Source organism: Penicillium alfredii (assembly GCF_028826965.1).
Source record: "Penicillium alfredii strain IBT 34128 chromosome Unknown utg000007l_segment0_segment0, whole genome shotgun sequence".
NCBI classification, from domain to species: Eukaryota; Fungi; Ascomycota; class Eurotiomycetes; order Eurotiales; family Aspergillaceae; genus Penicillium; species Penicillium alfredii.
The window spans coordinates 2,215,131-2,235,832 of record NW_026622704.1 but is presented as its reverse complement, the minus strand read 5'-3'; the positions used below and the strand labels follow the sequence as shown (position 1 = coordinate 2,235,832).

Sequence of the window (20,702 nt, the reverse complement as noted above, 5' to 3'; positions counted from 1 at the left end):
TTCTGTGGGAGCCCGAGGTCATGGAGAAATGGCCCAGGAGATACTGTAAGATAATTGCAGCTGGCTATCACGAATCATGTCATGTTGCCCCCACCTCGCCCAGGATCTAGCGACATGAAATCTCGGACTGGGGGCGTGCGATCAGATCGCATGATTGGCTGGGAGTGCACGGCCTTACGCAGGTGAATACGTATACATTCTGATAATATTGTAAGATGATCAGATTATATTGGGGGTTATTTCTGTGAGAGTCTAGGATCAAGTATACCTAGAACATTTCCCTGTTCCAAGTGCATAGCAAGACTCAAGCAGATGTGGCTAAATATCTGCAGTTATCACCCAGAGAATCCACTTGTAGAGGGCATGGATTGCCACACCCGACCCACTCCGAATTCCCGAATCCCCGTCACACGAATCTCGGCAAAACAATATGCAATGCGATTCGGCTAGCCCTACGAGTACGAGTTTCCGCTGTACGAGTCAGAAACACACCCATGGATTCGTGCACCAGCTTGAGTGTTTCGAAATTATGATTAATGGTGTAGTTGATTGTTATGTTTTATTTCCCAGGTTGACTCGGGGAAAAACAGTCGCCTCCAGCGCAGGGAGAAAAAAAAATAGAAAATAGAAAAAAAGAGATTACGACGCGTGGAGACTGATAATGAGGATCTCCCCCTGAAGTGGATGACATGTCCTCTCGTTCTCTCTCTCTCTTTCTCTTCCGTTGAATTCTCTCCTTCTTTCATATATTGCATTTTTCGTGGTTTTTTGTTTGGATAGAAACCCTAACTTCATATTCTATCCTGATCCAACACGCCCCCAACCTACAATCCCCGTACAACACCAAGCGGGTCCGGAGTGAACTCCACTTGGTTCTGGCTTTGGAAAAGGGTCGACGGTGTTGGGACTTGCAGGATTATTCCCCCTCTCACCTAGTCTCATTTAGCACCATTAGCCCCCAAGGAATTGGTGGCCCCGCCTCTCTCTCTCTCTCTCTCTCTCTCAACACCAGCACCCACCAACGAGGGAGAGAGATAGCCCTATCTTGGCGTTTCTGGAGACTGGTTGCCGATCCACGACGCGCAACCAGGCCAAGCCCCCGTTTTTCTTGGCAACCAGAATTGCTGCATCCGGGGGGGGAAGACAGGTGGTTTAAAAGAACCCCCGGCCCACATCCTGCAACGAGGGAAGATCTCTTCCCTCGCTTTTCATTGTTCTTGAGTTGATTCCTTATTTTGGTTATTATTCTTATTTTTGGGGTTTTTTTTTGGTTGGTGACTCGCCTTGATGGTGCTCGAATCGGTCAAACGTTGGGATTCCAACGGTTTCGCTCGCTATTATCCCTCGCTGCCCGTGCTGAAGTTGGCATTCGGGGCCGTGGCCGTTCTCTCGCTGATCTGGATCGCGACCATCAACGCCGGCTCCCTCTACAACACCTCGAACGATGCCGCCGCCGGCAGCGGCAGTCCCGTCGACGACATCTTCGACCCACGGCCCGTGTACGCAATAGCCCACCGAGTCCTGCACGCTGATTCCGTGTCCATTGCCACCTCGCACGGCGCCAACGCCATCGAAACAGACATGCGAGCCACGCGCGACGGCTGGTTCGCCGACCACGACATGGGCCCAACACCGCTGGGGTCACCCGCCCGCGACCTGTTCATGGCGATCGCCAACGAGCGCAAAAAGGGTGCCCCGATCGGCTTTGTCTGGTTCGACCTCAAGAACCCGGACGAGTGCGGCGCCGGCGAGCGCTGCTCAATCGAGGCGCTACGCGATGTCGCCCGTGAGACGCTGGAGCCAGCCGGTGTCAAGGCGCTGTTCGGGTTCTTCGGCACCGAGGGCGGCCGCAGCTACCATGCCATCCGCACGTCGCTGAACCCCAATGAGGCCCTGATGGTCAGCGGCTTCCACGACCACGTGCTCAAGGTCTACAACGAGACCGCCGAAAACGTCCCCGTGCCCCAGCGTCTCATGGACTACGGCACTATCGACCTGTCCAATGGGTTCGGCGACTGCTATGAGGACGGTGGCTTGACGTGCACCGAGCTGCGGCAGGGGAGCCAAGCCCGTGGTGACCAGCTCGGTAAGGTGCTGGGTTGGACGAGCGGCAAGGAGGATACCGAGTATGTGCACAAGCTCCTGAAAGATGCCCAGGTCGATGGCATCATCTATGGATACACCATGGCCGATTACGGCGAGAGTCCTGATACTCGGGCTGCTGCCAACGACTTTATCGATTTTGTCAAGAAGAATAATAGGGAGTATCGCATGGCTGAGGTGACGGATGCTCCATGGTAGAGCCGGAGCAAATCTCGTCATGATGACCTTGCATTTTGTTTTCCTTTTTTTTTGGCACATTTCTCATTTTTCATTTCTCATTTTGGCCTGCTGGAGTTTCTTTTTTTCTTTTTTATTCCCTCTGTTCATATTCACGAACCATGAGTGCTGTTGGTTTTGTTTATAACGGCGTTGTACCATATCGGTCGCATTTTGCGAGTACTTACACTTAGGTATAGAGGCATCTCATATGATCGATCGACCAGATCGACGATTTACATTTTTGATCCGTTTTGTGCGACTCAACTACACCCCAATGCTTGGCTGTGATGGGAGGAAACCCTCCGGTGCGACGGGGATGTCTACCCTCCAGGGTAGCACTGAGATCTGGGTGATCGATGATCTCAGACGAGTGGACGGTACACGCCAACTCAATTTCGAGTATGTGAGCTTTGATGCAGACTGCAAGGACAGAAGCTGTGTCGTGACCCGTCTTGCATACCTCGATCTTCTATAACTATTCCATTACAACTCAAAAGCATCTACCCTCTACCATCTACAGAATAGAACAGAAAAAAACAAATGAAGAGAAGGTATCAATGAATACATATACTATATAAACATACGGGTATCTATTTTCAGAGAAGCATCAAACCAGCAGACACCTCTCACCACTCCCGAGACGTCTACCACGCAAACGGCTCCGAGTGCAAATATAGCTCCTCGACCTCGCCGCCAAGCGCCCTCTTCTGCGCAATCGCCGCCGCATTGCGGGTATCGTGCAGCATGGACGCCGGCCCACAGACCAACACCCCGACGCGCTGTTTCTTCTGCACATGCGTGCCGTGCGTGTGCGCCGAGGCGACGGTGCGCGCAACCAGACCGGGGATATCCGGACGGGCATTGCGGTGGACATTCAGACTGAAGCTGCCGGTCGTGGTGATCTCGGTCGGGGGCAGTTTGCCCGCCGTGCCCTTGACGTCGGCGCTGGACTCGGATGACGACGACAGCCCCGAATTGCGGTGCGAGGTGATGTGCACCGATACGGCGGTTTCGAAGCCGCACTCCGGGTCGCAGCCCAGCGTGGTCGAGCGCGAGAGCCGGGATTCGATCTCCTCGACGTACCAGTCGGCCATGGCTGAGTCGCGCGTGGCGAAGACTACTTGCAGACTGCGGCGACAGTCGCGGCCGTCGCGGGCGGCGGATGCGGCCAGCGCTGTGACGCGCAGGGCCTCGTCGACCATGGCGAGAGAAAATCCGCCGCCGGACCCGCCGGCAATCACGAGAATCGTGTCGAAGCTGTTCATGTGTGGCGCGCTGACGCCGCCGTAGGGCCCCTCGAGGAGGATTCGTTTCGAGCCGCCGGGGTTTTTGGCGGCAAGTGCGGCGAGTCGTCTCGTCACGCCGCCCCGCGGCTTGATGTAGAAGACGAGTTCCGATGCCTGCCCCGTGCGGTCGGGGTCGCGGCATGCGGAGGAGATGGTGAACGGGTGTGCCGTCAGGAGGTGCAGGTCCCGGGTGAGGAATCGCACGAAGAAATGCTGGCCGGGCGTCCACTTGATGATGGTTTGTACGGCGACGCGGACCAGACCACTGGGCAGGACCTCGATGGTTGCTGTGTGCATGCCGTGGAGGAGATACGTGCGCACAAGTCCCGCGAACAGACTGGCCAGGTAGATGGCACCACAGACGATGAAGTAGTCCCTGTTTCTGGTCAGCCCAGACTCCAAAAGCTAAAAAGGCATTCCACGGGAATGCTTGCAGTCAACTTACCAAGAGGAGAGGCGGAAGTCGCAGTGGAGGAAGAAGAATACCACGAAGACCACGGCGACGAGAATATGGGTGGACTTGAAGAATTCATAGTAACGGTTTCTGTAGTGCCAGATCAGTTAGGGCCCGGTTTGAATTGATCTTGGGGTGCATTTCTTACCGAATCGCCGGCAGAGACATCACAGTTAGATACGTCTGCGCAATCAGGGCCACGACTCCCGTCCAGTACACCACACTCGTCTTCCACTCCATCACCATGTCTCCACTCCAGATGTGGTAGACAATGAAAGGGAACGTGTGGATCAAGGCCAGCACGAACATGGCATAGCTAGTCCAGTGATGGAACACCTGGAGCTTTTCATGGGGGACTCCAGTCAACGCCGAGATCATGTTGGCTTTGGTGCTCAGAGCCCTAAAGGGAGTTAACTATGCCACTCCGAGTATGATCTGTAGGTGATACGCACAGCACAAAGGGCAGCAATCCCAGCGCCATCCAGCCAGTTCGCGTCGCAATGGGTGGACTGCTGCCATAGGAAGCATCGGTGGGCCAGTAGTAAGGTTTCGGGCCGAGAGTCATGGCTGTTATACCCGAGTTAGTCCCAGAGAGCTTTCAAACGCTATTCATAAAGTTTAAACTTACCAAAACAGAAGACCGCGCCGACCAGCCCTAAGGCCAGCACTCCCAATGAGGGAGACCAGTACTGCAACATCGGGAAGCGATACCCGCGATAGGCCAGATATCGCGAGGCAGAAGTAGTCGTGCGCCATATCCACGTGCGCTTGACGCAGTCTGGGGCAAACAGCACGAGGAAATGCGAGATTGCGAAGACGCCAATGACAGCACACATGAAGTACACGGTATTGAGCCCGTACACATGATCGGCCTCATACCTATGAAGTCATAATCCCTACATTAGCTTGGATCAACCAGAATGGGGAGCTAGGAAGGGGTGTTAGGGCATAGGGCGGGCCAAGGGAGCTCCATACCAGTAGCGCCAACGGGAGTTGCGATAGGCACATTGCGCCTTGGTCAATTTGCATGTATCGGCACGAGACGAGTGAAGCATCACCGGCTGATCCAGCCAGGGAGTCCCGCCTCCCGCCATATCCATGTCCATCATGGCGATTTAAAACGGGGACCACGCGACTCCAAGGAGAGGAAGATCACCACGCAACACTTTTCGACACCGCGGGGGAATCAAAAATCGCAAAAAAAAAAAAAAGAGAGAGAGAGACAGAAATAGATTATCGGACTAAAAAGAAGGGAAATTGGGGATCTCAAAAAGAGCCAAAGCAACAGGGGATGATCAGCGAGTTTAAGCTTGGCAATTGCAGGCCGGGCATATTTTGAGATAAAGACGATGGCAGAAAGATGGCAGATGGATGGTTGAACCGAAAACGGGGAGTGTGCGAGTAAGTCGAGGGAGAAAGTGGTTTCATTATGAAGAGCTTGTTTTCGATGGCATTCCAATGCCGATCCACCAAATCTGCTCGTAATTGAGCACATTTCGGGAGCGTCAAGCCCTGCAGTGGGGCCTGCGATCAAAATCCACTGCGCGTGGTTGGCTGCCAGTTGAAGGTGTTCGGACGCCGTTGCTTTAGTTTGAGCAGATTTGCGCGCGATTCTCCAGCTGTCATTGAATTATTTTTTTCTCATATTCCCCACATATCCTTACTGTCATTGGGATTGTAACCGTTCCTACAGGCGCAATTCCTCCGACTTGCCCCTGAGCGTATCGCTTGGCATCTGACTCTTACCCACTTAGCCCAGAGCTCAGGTACGTGTATATAATAGAGGTATAGGCGCGAGAAGAATTAACTTGCTTATATTTGCTTATATCCGCTCAATACATTCCTATACCTGCCCTACTTGGTGTTTCACATCGGTTGAGAAACACCCATGTGCGGATGGAGTGGGATAGACAGGAGGAAAAAAAAAAGGAACGAAACTTCTCAGCCTACTGGATCATCTCGCAGGGTTTCATACACTACGTTTCATACACTAGCAAACTCACAACTGTCAATGAATAATCGACCTGATTTCGGTATGTACAAAGGGGCCCGGATCGGGCATAGTGTCTCACATGGCCAGGCCAACCCTACATTCCCTTTCTAATTTCCCCCAATTTCCCCCAATTTCCTCTCCGGTCTCCTTTCAAATTCTTTGGAGCATAAGAGCGGGGTTTATTTATTCCAGGGGCACCGCCGAGATGGACACAGTAGTCGCCACGGGCACTTTAGGCGCAGCCACAGGGTTATCGTTTCCGATGCCATACATACGGAGCGCGCGGTGCCCGCCACGTATACTGTCTGCTTCAAGCCCCTTGGCGCGCAGCACGCTGGTCGCCACGCGGGCCGTGTCTCCATCATAGCACACCACAAGAACGTGTGTTCCTGTCCCCAGCTGCAACCCCAGCCCGCCGTCCGTGAAGATCCGCTCCAGCTCCACCCACTGCGCCTCCAGCACCTCCGGGTCTGAAAACGGAGACACGCTGTGCGGGCCCAGGCTGGCCAGCGGCAGGTTGACGGCGTCGGGGAGATGCCACACGGTGAAATCGGCCGGCTTGCGTAGGTCCAGCACGCGAGTCTGCGGCTTGAGCGCGATCTCACTCAGCAGGCATTGTTCGAGGGATCGCGGCGATCCGTAGAATTGCGGGAGTACCTCCAGCGCGTCCCGCTCCCAGCTCTCGTCGTATCGGTGTAGATCGACTTTTGTCAACCGCTGGACAAATGAGGGGAATCAATTAACTTTTTCACTCCTTTTTTTTTTTTTTTTGTCGTGCACGTCATGGTGGAGAGACTCGGGAGAGTGTGGAGACGGTCGTCAGACACTTACCTCGTTTCGGATGGGGGGAACTGCTCCGGCCCAAGCTTCTGAAAGTACTCGCCAATATACTGATATGGCAGGTCGCAGCACAAAAACACACAGTGCGTCATGCCATCCGACCCCGCCAGCTCCGGCAACGAGCCCGCGGCCTTGCGCTTGCCCAGCATCTGGAACAAGCCTTGAAGATTGAACCCAGATGAGGGTCCACAGACGAGACCCTCGCGGCACAGGTTCAAAGACAGAGTGTACGAGTGCGCGGAGCCAACCTCCTCAATCACATCCACGGCCTCTTTCCACGGAAACTCTACGGGCCGCATCAGCGCAAACGAGCGCGGACCGGGTACGCGGTCCCCGGGGGCCGTGCAAACCCCAAGTCTCAAAACAGACGGCTTAACACCCTTGAAATATGTGCCCAACCCCGTCATCGTACCCGAGGTCCCCATACCGGCGCAGAGCACGTTGATCTGCGGCAGTTGCTTAAAGATCTGGGGCCCCGTCCAGCGGATATGGGACTGCCAGTTGCGGTCGTTCTCGTACTGGTTGGGGTTGGCGATGCGCTCAGACTCGAGCGCCATGCGGCGTGCGCTTTGGATGCCGCCCCGTTCGTCGACCGGCTCGGGCTGCGACGGCCCGCCGAACAGCGTGATGTCCAGCCCGAAGAACTGCATCAGCTTCAGCTTGGCGTCGCTGGTTTTGTTGCTCAGGAAGGCGCGCGTGTCGCGCACCCCGTGCATGACGCGTGCGATCATTGACATCGAGATCACCGTGGATCCGGAGCTGTATTCTATCACGGTGTCGGTGCGGTTGGGCTCGACGCTGGCTTCGAGCATGTTTAATGCTGTTTTATGAATCAGCAAGGTTCTTCTTTTTTTTTTCCCTTCTCCCCATCTTATTCCTTTGCTCTATCTCTCTCCCTCTTTCTGTTGTCCTACCTGGCATTGCTTTGACATTGTTTGCAGGGTGCATGGTCATCATCTTGGCATATACCCGCACGCCATCCTCATAGAAGGGATTCAGGTGCGGCGGCAGCTCCACTAATGGCAGCGGGGGCTGACAATCCGGGTCGAAGTATTTCTTGAGGGAGTCGGTGCCAAAGTATACATTGTGCTCATTGGAATTGACCGGTTTGGATGAATTGGTCATCTTGCTGAGGTTTCCAAGGCCCATGATGCGGGCGGGAAAGAGGGAATGAAATAATAATGGTGGTAATCAGGCAAGTATAGGGCGCGTGCTGGGCAGATATAGTTCTATAGCGGGTTATAGCAATGCCCCTCTTCTTGTTCCCTTTTCCGTCTTGTCCTTTCTTGGCACCCAGAAGGTAGCAGAGAAAGAAAGAGAGAAAAAGAGAATTTTAAAAGAAAAAAAGAAAAGAGGCGTGCGATCTACTCCAGGTGGTCCCACAATCCCTGGTTTTTATGCTATACGGTAGTAGAGAGGGGAGGAGGAGAGGGGATCCACCAGGCACAGGGGAACGCTGCAAGCGCTAGAAAAGAAAAGAAAAGAAAATAATAAGAAAGAAAGACAAAAAAACTCCACTGAGAGGAACTGGGTAGCGCGACGAAGCGATCTCGGGATTCATCGAGGTCCAACTAATCCAATTTGTCTCGGACCCTGATCGCCTCGAGGCAAATGCACTTTGTCACGCAAAAGAAAAGAAAAAAAAAACGTGAATTTCATTGAAAACGGCAGGATCGACAATCCCCTCGGTATGGTGGTATCTGATGGATCAGTCCCAGTAATGTTTCTAGAATTCCGATCCCCCGATTGTTCTCGAGATCGGCGCTCGTCAAGGTCCTCGGAAGGAAGTGACAAGAAAAATCAAAAGTAAATCATGCAGTACTTTGCCTGCCAGGTCCTCGCAAAAGAAAAATAAAAAATAAAAAAATAAAAAAAAGGGGAGAAGGAGAGGGCCTGAGTACCTTGAGAGTGTTTGAGCAGGTTTGCCAACCCTAAACCTCGGGGACTGCAGATCTTCTGTCAAGGTTCTTCTTCTCCGGGATGGGTCGATGTCGATCGTCGATTCCGCATACCGAGATGAAGTCCCGGGATCTTGGGCCATTTGCTGGGCTTGCTGGGTCCCCCTGACCGTTCTTTTTCGTGTTGTTTTTAATTTTTAATTTTTTTTTTTAATTTTGCGTGTATCCTGGTCCCGAGTTTTTCTTTTGTTTTCCTTTCTCTTCAACTCGTATACTCAGCACGCGATATGCCCGGGGTTCTCGCAAACAGTCCGGCAAATTCATCCGTCGAGGACTCGGATGTCTCGACGGTGGGAAAGACAGAGGTAGTCTTCAATGAACAAACCAATTATGTGCCCAAACGCACCATTATCACGGTATGTTATACTCCCGCTAGAACAGCAGCCACCCATTGAGCGGTCTCTAATATAACCCTCTCGGCGCTAGATCTTTTTGGCGTGCTCTAGCGTCGATCTGCTGGCACTGATGGACCAAACCACCCTGGCCGCCAGTTTGTCTATCATTGGGAACGCGTTAGGCGCCAGTGACCAGACCTCATGGATTGCCAGCGGGTACTTTGTGTGAGTTGGAGCACCTTGGCCTGGTTTTTCTTTTGGTGTGTTCGTCTCACTAACCCAATGTAGGACCTCGACCTGCTTCCAGCTTCTCTATGGCAAGCTGTCGGACATCTGGTCTAGGAAGCTCGTCCTCTTTGTTGGGCTGGCGATCTTCTTCTTCGGGTCCCTGGCGGCGTCGCTCGCGCAAACCGTCACGCAGCTGATCGTCTTCCGGGCATTCACCGGTGTCGGTGGCGGCGGGCTCATGACCGTGGCGCAGATGATTGTCAGCGACGTGGTCCCTCTGCGTGAGCGAGGCAAGTACCAGGGCATCCTCGGTGCCGTGGTGGCCATCGCGAACGGCATCGGTCCGGTCATCGGTGGTGCATTGGCATCCATCTCGCACGACTCGTGGCGATGGATCTTCCGTCTGAACCTGCCGCTGACCGCGTTAACCACATTCTGTGTGCTGTTCTTCATGCCGCTGCGCAAGGTCACGGGCGACTGGAAAGTCAAGCTGAAAGCGGTTGACTTCTTTGGCGCGCTCCTGGCTCTCGGTGGCACGTCTATCGTGCTGCTGGGGCTGACCTGGGGTGGCGGCGAGTACGAGTGGAACTCGGCGCATGTTATTGCGACTCTTGTTGTCGGCTGTGTTGTTTCGGTTGCCTTTGTGATGTGGCAGTGGAAGGGCGCGTCGACGCCTCTGGTGCCCATGCACATCTTCAAAGGCCGGATCGTCAACGGCGCCTGTTTGACCATGTTCATTAATGGCTGGAACTTCTTGGTCCAGGTGTACTATATCCCCACCTTCTATCAGCTGGTGTTTGAGTACTCGACGGTAAAGGCGGGTGCAATGCTGCTTCCTATCACGCTGATGCAGAGTATGTCATATAACCACATCCACCCTGATGAGAATTGTGATGCTAATGAGAATCTCACAGCCGTCAGCAGCACTGCCTCTGGTTTGATTGTGCACTGGGTCGGTCGCTACCGAGAATGTATTCTCTTCGGCTGGGTCATCTGGGCCGCTGGACTCGGTCTTTTCTCCACGCTGGATGGATCATCGGGTGTGGGCAAGCAGATCGGATACGGTATTCTCACTGGTGTGGGAGTGGGGAATACCTTGCAGCCGTAAGTCCATTGCGTGGCCGAAATATTTTGCGATGGCACATGCTGATAACAAGCAGATCCCTCATCGCAGTCCAAGCGGGTGTCGACCGACGCGACATGGCGGTGGTCACCTCATTCCGAAAGTGAGTAGCCACGACCTACGTACTTCTCTTGCTTGTAACTAACCACCACCAGTTTCGTCCGCAACTTAGGCGGCACACTGGGTCTGGCCATTGCAGGGACCATCATGTAAGAAGCATTGAATTTTTTTTTTCTTTGGTGCGGCATTGTTAGTGACACCGCTGACCATCCCAGCAACAACGTCGTCTCCTCGTCTATCTCGACGCTGAACCTCGACGAGTCCGAATCGCGCTCTCTGCTCTCCAGCCCGCAGACCTATCTGTCAGGCTTGTCTGCAGACGACGCCCAGCATGTGCGCGACGTCCTGATCCCGGCATACAAGAAGGGATTCCGAATCATCTTCATCATCGGTGCGGCACTTGCAGCGCTCGCTTTTTTCCTGGCGGGCTGGTTGATGCCGCAGGTGGGCCTCAAGCGGTCTGATGATGAAGCGCTCAAGGAGGAAGGGAAGAAAAGAGTCAATGGGGAGTTGGATGAAGAGAAGCGGGGGTCTTGAGTGGCTTTTTCGTGATTAGTGAGAGATGGGCATTAGAAGGGTAGACAAGAATCACATAGACAATAGAGTCGCCCAACAAATACCATAAATAATGTTAATATTTTGATTATTTCTGTTCAGTTGGTAGGTCAATAGACCAAGTCATAAGTCATGCTCTCATTCCCTCTGTCGGCCTATCTCAACTCTTCAAGATGCGGCATTAGCTCCGTCGCCAAATCAGTCAGTGACCCAGGCTTTTGGATAAATATAGCAAAGCATCTAGTCCTGCCAGAAACAAATGTACTGCAGTAACATGCTGCAGTATCATGGGTAAGTCTAGTTTGACCGGGATTTCTGGTGATGGGGCCAAAATTAAGACAAAGACACAGGCACTGGGAGGCTTAACCGGAACACGAGATAGATAAATCCCAACCAAAGTCTTATTTTTTTTCAATTCAGTCATATCAAACCTCCGTTCGGCCCCCAGTATTTATTTTTAGCAATAGAATAGGGCTCTCTCGCACAAGATTACTCGCAGTAGACATGGATGCTCCTTTAACACCACACCAGTTTCCTAAAACGGGAATGCCAAACGCTCGTCTACCCTCTCATTAGGGCTGCCAAGCGTGCTCATCCTTTTGTTAGCAGCCTGTTACAATGCGCGCGGGGTGACAGTGGCCCCACAGCCTACAAGCCCGCCTATTATAGTGAATGTTAGCGTCAGGAACTATACTCGATTTCACTAAGGCCCTGTCGATCAGTGAGGATGGGTACGTTGTCGACGCTACCCAAACTCGGAGAGTGGGTGCGATGGGAGATTCCTGGCATGTCTCTGGAGCGAGCTTGTGGCTGCTGGACAGCTGATGATATACAGTCTCTTCATTGGGTTGGCTGTGGGGCGGAGCTGAAAAGACGAATTTACTACTAGGGTTAGTTCCGTGCCTGGGTATATACTCTGCAGGATCCGTGATGGGTTTCCTGTTCTGCGAGGATAAATAGATCGGGATCTCCTCCGGGGCCAGTAGGTGATCATCCTCTGTTTTTTTCTTCACTCCTAGGACACACTTGCAGCTGTGGTTGCGAAGTCGACCTGATTGATCCTTGGGTCTGTTCGTTGACGACCAACAACCCCACACCACACGGGATACTCAGTATACTCAGTCTATTCAGTATTCCACAATGCTGCCCACACTCACACTAACGGCCCTCGCCGTCTTACCCGTCGTGCAAGGCGCACCCTTCACTTCAAGCCCGGCACATCTATACAAACGCTGCGGCCCAGTAGGCCAGTTCTACAACCAAAAGACCAGCGACTGGGACGACAAAAAAACCGGAAATTGGCTCGACAACTGGTGGAACGCCAATGGCGACCTGATGTCCGGCAGCAGCGCCGGCTTCGCGGGTGCCTTTGGGCAGTGGGCCATGGGCAACCCGGACTGGACATGCCGGGACGACGGGTCGGACTCGGACTGCGATCTGCAGCTGTGCGACAACCGCGTGCTGAACGACCGCGGCGACGATATCCGGCCGGCGTACTACGTGCTCGAGTCTGTGAACCGCTTGCACATGTATTTCAAGGGGATTGGCGAGGCGTTTACTGTCTCGGCGCTCGATGCTGCTCTCTCCAAGGACTCGTGGGCGACGACCTTCTACAAGGACAAGGACGATAAGAGCGTCACGGCGCTCAAGGAGGTGCTGAATGCTGTCGCTACTGTTGTCGGGATTGGCGCTGCCTTTGCGGGCCTTGCGGGGCCTGAAGCTGCGGCTGTTGCGGGTGCCGAGTCTGCTCTGCTGGCGGGAGCAGTGGGAGCAGCGAACTTGGCAGTGGGAGAGCAGTACGTACCCTCTTCTTCATAAACCATACCATACTCCCAACAAACCACATATACATATACTAACCCATGAATCTTCTCCAGCCAAGACGACACGTTCGAGAAATCCGCCGACCTAGGCAAGATCCTCGGCAGCGTAGTCACCGACTCCCTGAAATCCTTCACATCCGCCAACAACGACCTAATGAGCGGCAAGACCTACGACGACGACGACATCCGCGCGTACATCTCAGGCGGCGCGTTCCTGGCGTACCCAGGTGTCGACAAGAACGCCGTGACGGACGCCATGACCAACATGCTGGAGGGCATCGCGATCAACCAGCTGTACCGCACACAGAAGATCTTCGTGATGGGCGGCGCAGCCTGCGGCGACGCGCAGGGCATCGGCGGTGGCCCGTGGGAGGCATCGGTGTGCCGCGACGGCAAGGCGTGGTACCTCTACTACTGGCAGGAGAACGACGTGATCTCGACGACGTCGCATCAGTGGGGGTGGGTTGCGTCGCCGCCGGGGGCGGATCAGTTGGGAAAGAATGAGTTTAGTGGGGTGAAGATTGAGGTGAGTTTGCCATCAGAGATATGTGTCATATATGCCGTACCATATATGCCGTACTATCCTATGATATGGTATATGGTATGATATGGTATGGGTGCGATGTGATGTGATTGATGATATACTAACAAACCAGGACATCATCAACTCCTCCCTCGACGCCTACAACGTCGCCGGCTACGATTACACCGCCGAAAAGGGTTCCGAGCGCGCCTCCGACGCCCTCTCCAACTCGTGGGCCAACCCGGGCTCACAGGGCGCCTCCTGGGAGGGGATCTTCACCGTGCCCGTGTGCGACATCGGCGGCGCCGTCGACGCCGACTACCAGCTCAAGGATTACATCCTGCAGCCGTACGGGCATGACAGCCGGCCCGTGTGGTGTGGGCCGATCTGTGGTGGTGATCTGCAGAAGACGAAAGATTTCATTAATGCGGCTAATATGGGTGGGTTTAAGAGTCCGAAGCATTTGTGTGATCAGGATCCGGGATACTAGATCATCTTCTTTTCTTTACTTTCTCTTTTCTTTTTCGGGGCTATGTGCCTTGGCTCTGTTGATTATAGGGCAGAGGGGATGTATATGAAAGATGCATTTGTGTTTTTCTTATTTCTTGGATCACTTCGATCACATCTATGACTTTATCTGTGTATTGCTGAGATGGGCAATTGAAGATGAAAATTCATGGCAACCTAAACCACAGGTAGATCTCAAACAAGTCGTCAATTAAAGAGGGTGATAGCATCACATCACAGCGGCAGGCCATGCCCCGTATCAGCCACCAGAAACAAGAATGAAAGGAGAGTGTCATATCAAGTCATCACGTCGTCCGAAGATCCAGCCACAGCAATGAAGAAAATCCACCGAAAAGTCCATCACAGAGACACCAGCCAGGCCTCAAAGAACACAGAGAAAACGCCGAAACCAGTACCGTCCAGATCACAGAAAGAACCAGCCAGAGAAAGAAACGAAGCAAAAGCAAAGAGGAGAAAGGTAGAGTAATGCATCGAGGACCATGCATCACACATCCTCGATAACAATCACCCGCTCCACGACCCAGTCGACCAAAGCCTGGCCCTCGATTTTCCATCGGCCTTCTATCCACACATCGCCGAACCAGTAAGCCAAAGGCCTACCCGATGCAGTAAGTTGCAGGTCCCACGGCGAGGCCGAGGCGCGACGCTTGGAAGCTTTGCCCTCGGTGCCGAAAGAAAGGTCGAGGTTGACGTTGCGGACACCGAGAGCAGACGCGGTATTGTCATCCCCGGCTACGCCCTGACGAATGCGCCACTCGCGCTCGGCCTTCTCGCCCGCGCGGCGCGCAACGGCTTCCTCATCCTCGGCCTGGTAGAGATCGCACTTGGTGCATTCCGTGCAGCGGGACCCGGGGTTGATGCGGAAGTGTTCACAGAAGTGCTTGTAGCCTTCCGGCTCAAACTCCTGGGCGGGAGCTGCGCCAGCGCCTTGCTCGCCACCAGGGTGGTCGCCGTGGTTATCGGCGGGCCCGTCGTAGGCCGCCCGACCACACACGCGACGGCGGCGAGGGTACCGGCGAAAATGCCCTTGGTAAACAGGAGGGGGCGGGGCTAAGGCCGTTCGGCATAAATAGCACATGGAATATCCGCAGACGCAGGTCAGCTTGTTACAGCCGGAAGACTTGACAAAGGAGAGGCTGCAGCGAGGACACGTGCGTTTCACGGCAGCCGTGCGCGCAGCCTCGACGGTGGCGCGGAGGTCCAGCAACATCGGCTCGTTGCACACGTGTGGATCGCGCCACGGCTTTTTACACGTCATGCAGCTGACACGCCGGCAGGAAGGGCTGGCACAGCTAAATCGCTTCGGACGGGTTTTGAGGCAGATATGGTGAATAGAGTTGTTAAAGATGGCCTTAACGACTGCGGGTTTGAGGAGAAGCATGATGAAGAACGGGATCATCAGCAGAGGCACCATATCAAGGAGAAAGGCCGTCATCAGAATCGTAGGGATAAACCCCCCGTCGCGGCGAATGCGCCAACGAACGCCGCGGGGTGAAGGGTGGTAGACCGGGTCGATCTCGGCGTAGGAGCAGAAAGGGCATCGAATGAGTTTCAGTTGCGATTTGAGCAACGCCTCTGAGGCTAGGCGATCCTCAAATTTGCGAAATGTCTCAAAACCGGCGGTGTTGAGCAGGATTGCCCGCCGGACAACCTGCGGGTGAAGACACCCATCGCAAGACCCGACGGACAGCGGCGCAAGGCATGTGAGCGTCGAGTGCTCCAAGTCCACAGACTTGCCCCAGCCCTGGCCGAAGAGCGCCTCATGGATTGTCCGCTGGATGCAGTTGTAGCAGTTAATATGGGCATCGGCCGAGCATGTTGCGATCTGCTCAAAGGTCACATCGGCAAAGCAGCACTCGCATTCGTAAAGAGCGCCGGTCGCCGTAGCCTCTTTCTCATTCAGCTCGGAAGCCAAGCGGAAGTCCTGGTCTTCCTGATCCTCACGCTTCTGTCGCAACACTGGAGCCAGCAACATTTCATGTAGCTCGCTATCCAGCTCGCTGCACCCGGTCTCTTTCAGCCGCGGGACCAGCTCTCCGTCTGCGCCGCGCTGCCACACCACCAACGGGTGCTCATCTCGGTCTTTCTTCCGCTTGAACGACGGCATGATGTTGGTCAAAGTTGCACGCCATGTTCGTCGGGAGGTATCCTGCAGCGTCACTCTCGCGCGCGCGTAGTTGAAGTTCACCTCGGCCATCACACCCTCGATGGTACTCTTATTCAGACCACTGAATTCCTTAGACAGCGCCGTTCGAACAGAGATCTTGTATTCTTCCGACCGGAACCGTTCCTCGGGAGGGATCAAGCTCTCCTCCCCCTCCGAGTCCGGAACAGAGCCGCCCCGGTCATTCCCAGCTGGATGGTTACGGTGGGCAGCGCCATCGCCACCATACTCTGATTCTTCTCCGTTTTGGCCCTTTGAGATATTCCAGCGGCCAGCAACCCACTCCTCCTTATTTCTGAGCAGCTGTTCCACACAGACCTGTAAGCGACTCAAGCCGTCAAACCGCACCAGCAACTCCCGAAACACCTCGATACGCACATCCGGAAAGATGCGCGCGAGGGTTTCCAGTGCGGCATTCAGCTCTTCCTGCTCCTGGTGCTGAGCCCCCGCCTCGGGGATGGAGCTCCTGGCGTCTCGGGAACGCGTACTGCCGAAGGGATTATTGCGGAGGGCCTCGCTGAGAGTGACGGAGTAGCTGCTGGAAGACGAGCCGGTTTGGCCGCCCAGGCCCGGGGGTCTCCAGACATTCCGGCTCGACGAGGAGCTGGTGGACGAGCCTGACGCGGAGGCTTGGTATTGGCGGGGCTGCGGTGCGGGCGTGTTGGCGTCGGCGGGGCGTGGGGGAGATGCGGAGGATCTGGAGAAGCTGGGAACCGGCAACGAGAGCACCATTTTTGCGCTGAGTGAGAGACACTGCTACATCCTCGGGTCGTGAGGGTGTCATGGAGACTGGAGAGGGGCCATCAGATTCAAGGATCGAATGAGTTGGAGGATGTTTGGGGGATCGAAAAGAATGCCAGGGTCCACGGGTGGATGAGAGGCGTTTACATAAGACACCGACTAGGCATCAATCACTGGGCAAGTGAGCGTATATATACGGAGTACTCACGCTCGCACTCTCATTCTCTTCCTAATTTTAGAATGTCTGCGCTCTATACTTTTTCTTTCGCATATCTCACCTCCCTCGCGTTGTGACCTCGATCGATCTCGCATACCGTGGGGCCGATGCATCATGCGAGGGTGAGAAATGGGTTCGAGACCGACCACTCTACAGTGAATACCAGCACAAAAATGAACTGATCTCATTGATCTCATAATAAAAATGAAACACACAGGGCAAAGTAACAAAACATTAGTATGTATATACAAACAAGAAGCCACATTCTGAATCCGAGTGGGTCGGCTCAACATGCCACGGGATATCGCCGATTCCATAGATTTTTTTACAGCTTAGCCTTGGCACCCTCAAGCAGCTCAGCACCTGCGCCAGAGATGGCCGGCTTGCCGGTCTCAACAACAGTCGTTTGGAAGAGGACGGTGTTGCCCTCCTTCCACATCTCGGTCTTGAGGGTTTGGCCCGGCAGCACGACACCCGCAAAGCGAACCTTGAGGTTCTTGTAGGCGCCGTACTTAGCGAAGACGTGCCTAGCCGAAACACCGAGCGAGCACAACCCGTGCAGGATCGGGATCTTGAAACCGCCAACTTTGCTGAAATCCGGATCAATGTGCAACGGGTTGCGGTCGCCATTCAGACGGTACAGCGCGGCCTGGTCCTCGGAGGTCTTCTCCTCCACGACGGTATCAGGCTGGCGCTGCGGGGGCTTGTACGCAGCAATGGCCGCCTTGGGACGAGGGGCGGTGGGCTTGGGCGAGCCGCCGAAACCACCACTGCCGCGGATGAAGATGGTCGACTCGTTATAGAAGAGGTCCTCGCCCGTCTTAGCATCCTTGGTGGTGTAGCCCGCCACCACGAGGGCCGCGTTGCCCTTGTCCACGACATCAACGAGCTTGGGGTACGTCAAGGTGTTGGCAGCGGTGGGGATTGGGAACTTGCGGATCTCCAGGTACTGCTCACCGTGGAGCAGCATCATGGGCGAAAAGTTCTTCACAATGTCGTCCATGTTCCATGGGGTGGCAGTGTTGAACCAGGGAATCACACCATAAGAAGGAAGTGCTTGGAAGTGCTCATTGTTCTCGTAGACCAGGGGCAGGTCTGTGCGCTTGGCGCCCACGCTAAGGTTGTAGAGAAGCACATCGCGATCCACATAGTCGAACGAAGTGCCATCAGTCGACAATGTCTTGGCCTTCTCGATATTCTGCAGGATTTCATTCTCGCCGCTCGAGGCATCGCCGCCCGCGCGGTTAGACATGTTAGCCATGACCTTCTCGGCACCGGCCTGGCCATCCTCCGGGTGGTCAGCACGCCCGTCCTCGAAGTCGGTAACTTGCTTCCACTTGGCAACCACCTCCTCGGGGGTCAGCTTGGCATCCACCGGGAAGCCGTGGCCACCGGAGCGCTGCCAGCGAGTGCGGCCAAACCAGCCACTGCCACACTCGAACAGGCCCTTGGTCGATGGCTCCGGGGCGTTGTCGGAGCAGAGCAGTACCACCAGCGGGGCAACGTAGTCCGGCTTGAAGGCCTGGACCATCTCCTCGGGCATGATGGAACGGGTCATGTTGGTGCCCGCGTTGGGAGCAATAGTGTTGACCTTGATGTTGTACTTGGCGCCCTCCATGGCGAGAGTGCGGGACAGACCCAAGATACCGAGTTTCTGGGCAATGATATCAGTATATGGGTAAGCATCAGTGCTGGGAATGAACTTACCGCCGCAGCGTAGTTGGCCTGGCCGAAGTTGCCGTAGATACCGCTGGTGCTTGCAGTGTTGACCACGCGGCCGTACTTCTGCTTGAGGAAGTAGGGCCATGCGGCCTTGGTCACCTTGTAGGTACCACGCAAGTGGACGTTGACAACCGAGTTCCACAGGTTGTCGTCCATGTTGGTGAAAGCCTTGTCGCGCAGGATACCGGCGTTGTTAACCAGGATATCAATGCGTCCGAAAGCATCAATCGCACTCTTGACGACAGCATCGCCATCCTCGCAAGAAGCCTTGTTTCCAACGGCCTTGCCGCCCAGCTTCTTGATCTCCTGAACGACCGGCTCAGGGTCGACAAGGTCGTTGACAACAATAGAAGCACCAAGCTTGGCGAACTGCAAGCAGTATGCGCGACCGAGACTGGGAATTATTAGCAAAGCTCGACTAAATCCATATCGAGAGGGGATACATACCCAGCACCGCCACCAGTGATCAGAGCAACACGGCCCTTGAAGTCGGGCTCCTGTCCCGGCTGAGCACTAGGCATCTTCAGGCCGTCTTCCAGGAAACCCATAAAGTCGGCAGGGCCGCTAGGGTAGTCCGGCTTGGAGAAGTCGTTCACGTCGTTCCACTTCCGGGCAATAGCGCCAGGAGTCAGGGAGTCATCGGTCTTCAGGAGGGCACCCTTGGCACGCTCCCAGCGCAGCTTGGCCATATGGCCACCACCAACTTCGTAGATACCGCCCGTCTCGGTGGTGTTGGACGAGTGCACAAGGGCCGCGACCAGAGGAACCACCCAGTCGGGCTTGAGATTTTCCAGGACATCGGGCGGCATCACGGTAGCCGTCATGCGGCTAGCAGCTAGTTTGGAATTAGCGAAATTGATCTGCAACAGTGGTATATTGTTCTTAGGCTTACCAATGGGAGCAATGACGTTTGCGAGAATGTTGTACTTAGCACCCTCCTTGGCCAGGGTCTCGGTGAAGCCAACCTGGCCGAGCTTGGCAGCTTGGGTAATCTGTTAGCTTTCATTCATCCATCCTTTGAACACCGGCGGGTGATCACCGCACTTACCCGAGTAGTTAGCCTGACCGAAGCTGCCGAACAGGCCGGCCGCCGAGGCGGTGTTGATCACACGACCGAACTTTTGTTTCCGGAAGTGCGGCCATGCAGCTCTTGCGCACTAGCAGAGACAGCACATCAATATCAAGTACTATGTATGAGGAGCCGAGGGATCTCACCTTGTATGCGCCATAAGTGTGAACCTTGTTGATCAAATCCCAGTCCTCGTCCTTCATGTTCTTGAAGCTGATATCCCGCAGAATACCAGCGTTATTGAGGAGGATGTCAATACGGCCAAAGTTCTTAATAGCCGTGTCAATAATGGCGTCACCGTTCTCGACGCTGTCGTAGTTGGCAACAGCCTTGCCGCCGGCGGCCCGGATCTCATCAACGACGACATCTGCGGTCTGTATGATTCAGGGGGTCAGTCGAGTGTCTACGCAGATCGGGAGAGCCGGACCTACCTTTGATGACTTGCCCTCACCCTTGTGAGAGCCACCGAGGTCGTTCACGACGACATTTGCGCCCCTTGAGGCGAAGAAGAGAGCATATGCTTTCCCCAGGCCACCGCCGGCGCCGGTGACGACGACGGTCTGGTTATCGAATCGCAGCTCGGACATTTCTGTTGTGCGTGATGGGAAAAACAGAAAACAGAAAAATGTCCTAGTTCAGGGTATTTTGGGGAGAGAGAAAGATGAAGGCCGAGAGGGGAGTTTAAAGCGCAGCTCGGTAGCTCGGGGGACCTCGGCACGTTTGAGCCAGCGGTAACAGCGGAGCGTATTGTTACATGGCAG

At 54.7% G+C, this 20,702-nt stretch overlaps 7 protein-coding genes across 7 annotated transcripts; 2 read left to right on the top strand and 5 right to left on the bottom strand.

Moving 5' to 3' along the window:
• Positions 1-1,248: 1,248 nt before the first annotated feature.
• Positions 1,249-2,492, bottom strand: NUU61_005498 (uncharacterized protein; the record flags this gene model as incomplete). The annotated part of the gene is made up of 4 exons (XM_056656080.1): positions 1,249-1,528; positions 1,582-1,656; positions 1,775-2,231; positions 2,441-2,492. 4 exons carry the CDS (start codon positions 2,490-2,492, stop codon positions 1,249-1,251), a joined length of 864 nt encoding a protein of 287 aa, XP_056511693.1.
• Positions 2,493-2,966: 474 nt separating this feature from the next.
• NUU61_005497 (ferric reductase family protein) lies at positions 2,967-5,171 on the bottom strand (the record flags this gene model as incomplete). Its single annotated transcript, XM_056656079.1, has 6 exons — positions 2,967-3,984; positions 4,054-4,152; positions 4,211-4,462; positions 4,515-4,629; positions 4,691-4,941; positions 5,038-5,171. The coding sequence occupies 6 exons, from the start codon at positions 5,169-5,171 to the stop codon at positions 2,967-2,969; spliced, it is 1,869 nt and encodes a 622-aa protein (XP_056511692.1).
• Positions 5,172-6,238: 1,067 nt separating this feature from the next.
• On the bottom strand, positions 6,239-8,044 carry NUU61_005496 (putative cysteine synthase B; the record flags this gene model as incomplete). Its single annotated transcript, XM_056656078.1, has 3 exons — positions 6,239-6,734; positions 6,887-7,715; positions 7,810-8,044. 3 exons carry the CDS (start codon positions 8,042-8,044, stop codon positions 6,239-6,241), a joined length of 1,560 nt encoding a protein of 519 aa, XP_056511691.1.
• A 1,036-nt stretch (positions 8,045-9,080) lies between these two features.
• NUU61_005495 (MDR family MFS transporter) lies at positions 9,081-11,136 on the top strand (the record flags this gene model as incomplete). Its single annotated transcript, XM_056656077.1, has 7 exons — positions 9,081-9,209; positions 9,280-9,413; positions 9,477-10,270; positions 10,331-10,520; positions 10,577-10,642; positions 10,695-10,748; positions 10,815-11,136. The coding sequence occupies 7 exons, from the start codon at positions 9,081-9,083 to the stop codon at positions 11,134-11,136; spliced, it is 1,689 nt and encodes a 562-aa protein (XP_056511690.1).
• Positions 11,137-12,294: 1,158 nt separating this feature from the next.
• Positions 12,295-13,990, top strand: NUU61_005494 (uncharacterized protein; the record flags this gene model as incomplete). The annotated part of the gene is made up of 3 exons (XM_056656076.1): positions 12,295-12,950; positions 13,032-13,503; positions 13,634-13,990. 3 exons carry the CDS (start codon positions 12,295-12,297, stop codon positions 13,988-13,990), a joined length of 1,485 nt encoding a protein of 494 aa, XP_056511689.1.
• A 522-nt stretch (positions 13,991-14,512) lies between these two features.
• On the bottom strand, positions 14,513-16,924 carry NUU61_005493 (E3 ubiquitin-protein ligase; the record flags this gene model as incomplete). The annotated part of the gene is made up of 1 exon (XM_056656075.1): positions 14,513-16,924. The coding sequence occupies one exon, from the start codon at positions 16,922-16,924 to the stop codon at positions 14,513-14,515; it is 2,412 nt and encodes an 803-aa protein (XP_056511688.1).
• A 551-nt stretch (positions 16,925-17,475) lies between these two features.
• On the bottom strand, positions 17,476-20,528 carry mfp (putative peroxisomal multifunctional beta-oxidation protein (MFP); the record flags this gene model as incomplete). The annotated part of the gene is made up of 7 exons (XM_056656074.1): positions 17,476-18,804; positions 18,858-19,266; positions 19,320-19,707; positions 19,765-19,854; positions 19,921-20,029; positions 20,088-20,315; positions 20,373-20,528. 7 exons carry the CDS (start codon positions 20,526-20,528, stop codon positions 17,476-17,478), a joined length of 2,709 nt encoding a protein of 902 aa, XP_056511687.1.
• Between the last annotated feature and the right edge of the window lie 174 nt (positions 20,529-20,702).